Here is a 2,846-nt window from a genome sequence, read left to right on the forward strand (position 1 = left end):
AAAATGGGTATTCCAATGTAAAGCGCATTGAGCTATTTTTTTTGGAAATGCGCTCTATAAATGTTATATATTATTATTATTATTTATTATTACTTATCATCTTTGATATGAAGGTCATCATCAATTTTTCATTTAATTTGACCAATTTTATAAAAGTTATTTATGACATGCTATTTCTCATGGGATTTTGTTCTTTGCGCTCTAAAACATTGGTTACGATATATATTGTTGGAAAAAAATTGATGTCATGACTCATTTTATTGACTTGGCCAGCATTTTATCCTAAGATCAAAACTGAGATCTGAATTAATTTTGACTTTCTACCCTTGTTTAGGGTTTTAATTGTGCTGACTGACAATTTGATTTGTAATGTATCAATTTTAGATCTAGTGGTGTGTCCTCAACTGGATGCAGCAGTGTTTGTCTTTTGGGGGACTGAGATGCTACTGAAGAATGACCTTGCACTTGCAGCACATGTGCATTATTGTGACGTCATATGATCCTTTCTCATAATGAACGCTAGACTATGACACATTAAATGAGTACTGCTTTCCGACCAAAAAAAGTATATATATGTCATTACCATTATTCTTAGTATTAGTTGCCACAGTAATGTAGTGGTATTCTTGGGAGATCTCTTAGGACTTGGCGGGTTGTGGGAAGATGCCAGGAGTAGGTCCTACTTTTTTTTTTTTTATTCCTTTGCTGTTAATTTGTCCAACTTCACCCTGCACTAAATGACTGTTATTATGTTGATGTGCATCTCTTTACTCAAACTAAACAAAAACCTAGGATTTCAATCATAGATAAATGGTCTCTAGTCACTAAATGTACCCAGTTCTAGGAGTTAGGCCCCTCAAATGATTATGCCTTCTTTATAACTTTGTCTTATGTTGGCCTTTTCAGCTTCTGGTCTCCAGTGCCATCAGTGCACTACTTTAGAGTACAAGACATGCAGAGACCCGTACTTCACAGACAACTTGGGTGACTGTGATGACGACCAGTATTGTGTCAAGTACAAAACAGTTGTCAAGATCCGAGATTCCGGCTACATTAATGGCTGGGAGAGATGTAAGTGATGCTGTTTTGTTCGGGGGGGGGGGGGCATATATTTTTACTTGATTTATATTGCTGTACTTAGTGTAGAATATGTGATTTCATTTCAAAGACTAAGCTTTCTGCTAACTTGGCTGGATGAGAAAGATTCAGACAGTTGTGAGATATGGACTTTGGATTTCAAGATCTTCTGGAGGTTTTTTTCCTCTTGGAAGAAAAAGTAGGATGTTCAGGCAATTTTACTTTGAAGAAAAGGCAAGATATCCATGATGTTAAGGTTGACAAAGAGGCATGGCCCCATCACAGGAGCAGTAGCGAAACTTGCTGCGAAACACAGTGCTGCCATGTTTTGATCAAAGTGACTTCGAAAACACACTGCATAAGTAACAGCGGTCAAAACACAAGCTGAATTGAATGTCAATGCTGAGCAAGCAAAGAAACACAGCACAATCTGTCGCTTCCACTGTGGTATGAATTTGAACTTGAAATAAAGATACACCATGTTGGGTTATAATCAACAGACAAGATTCTGATGTGCAAATATGTAACTCTTACAAAAAATGCATTTATTCATGCACATTTTACAAACTTTTAAAACCAACAGTGGTGTCAAAATTGCTGATTAAAGAAATACAGTTGACTTTGTTTAAGACGAAAGAATTTTAGATCCCTGGTTTTGCCCCTCTTTAAATCAATTTCAACTTCCTTGATGATAAAAAATTCCAGCAGATCTGGTTGACACAAAGGATTTTGAGGCTGTTTTAGCTTCCCTCTTTACTGACTCTTTCGCTTTCCTTTTAATTCTTTTTGCTCACAGTAGTGTACAAATATCAGTACTCATCTCACATCGCACGTTCAATAGGCTAAACCACCTACCAAATTTTCTTTCCAACTTCCTGTGCGCAGCAGGTGGTGAGAGAGTTGCTTTGCTTTGTGTCATGTGACAGGTGAGATGAGACAGAAGGGTGTGTCTCTGTCTGGAGTGTTGTTCTAGTGTTTTTGATTTGTTGCTGGATGTTGTCAATTTATTGCAATTTGTGCTGGTTTTGATCACAAGATTTCTCTATACTTTCAGTCTCCCAAGTTGTAACAAGAACATGTGAGCCCAGACAAGGAAAAAAAGAAGGCTGCATTGGTTGGCAAAATAATGGTGGCGTCACAATCAAGTGCTGGTGTGGCTCTGATGGTTGTAACGGCAGTTCTGTACTTGGACCCACGACACTGGTTATTTCTGCTGCTTGTTTGATAGTTCTTTGTTTGCTCAGTTTCAGACAATGATTGATTGAAAGCTTGAAATGTTTTGAATGCTTGCAGATTGTTGGTTTTTTGTATGGTTATTTTTGAGAAATTGATTGGTTGAATGTGTAAGTTCTGGTTGCCTGTAGGGATAATTGTTCTGTGTAAGAGATTTTGATTGTGAAAGCTTGATGTATGCTCTAGGAACACGAATATGTACAGGGAATGATAGTATCTTTTTCCACAGATTTGATAGTAATGTACTATGTGCCTTATGGGTAGGATTTTTACTCTTTACTCTCATGTAGCAATGATTTATTTTATTTTCTATTAGGAAAGTTGAGACAGTCATAAACAAATTTTAAATTCTAATTGGTTTTCGTATGCAGCTTATTTGTAAGAGTGAGGAATATTGCGCAGCAACTTGTTTGGTAAGCTTATTCAAGGCCATCTTTAGGGGTGAAAAGTCAAACTGTTGAACAAGCTGCATGAATTTTGGCAAATAGAATTTTAATGGACTGTATTTAAGTGTTACAGCTTTTTTGTGGGGGGGG

At 36.9% G+C, this 2,846-nt stretch overlaps 1 protein-coding gene across 2 annotated transcripts in view; it reads left to right on the plus strand.

Annotated features, from left to right (window-relative positions):
- The window catches only part of LOC101859738, an 18,390-nt gene extending 15,593 nt beyond the window's left edge, over positions 1 to 2,797 (plus strand). For both annotated transcript variants that reach the window (XM_005108952.3, XM_005108953.2), the window contains exons 2-3: positions 907 to 1,071; positions 2,132 to 2,797. In XM_005108952.3, the coding sequence (XP_005109009.1) occupies positions 907 to 1,071; positions 2,132 to 2,334 (368 nt within the window). In that variant the 3' untranslated portion in view covers positions 2,335 to 2,797. The remainder of the gene's footprint in view (positions 1 to 906; positions 1,072 to 2,131) is intronic.
- Positions 2,798 to 2,846: the final 49 nt, after the last annotated feature.

This window comes from Aplysia californica, unplaced genomic scaffold (genome assembly GCF_000002075.1).
Source record: "Aplysia californica isolate F4 #8 unplaced genomic scaffold, AplCal3.0 scaffold00738, whole genome shotgun sequence".
In the NCBI taxonomy this organism is placed as follows: domain Eukaryota; kingdom Metazoa; phylum Mollusca; class Gastropoda; order Aplysiida; family Aplysiidae; genus Aplysia; species Aplysia californica.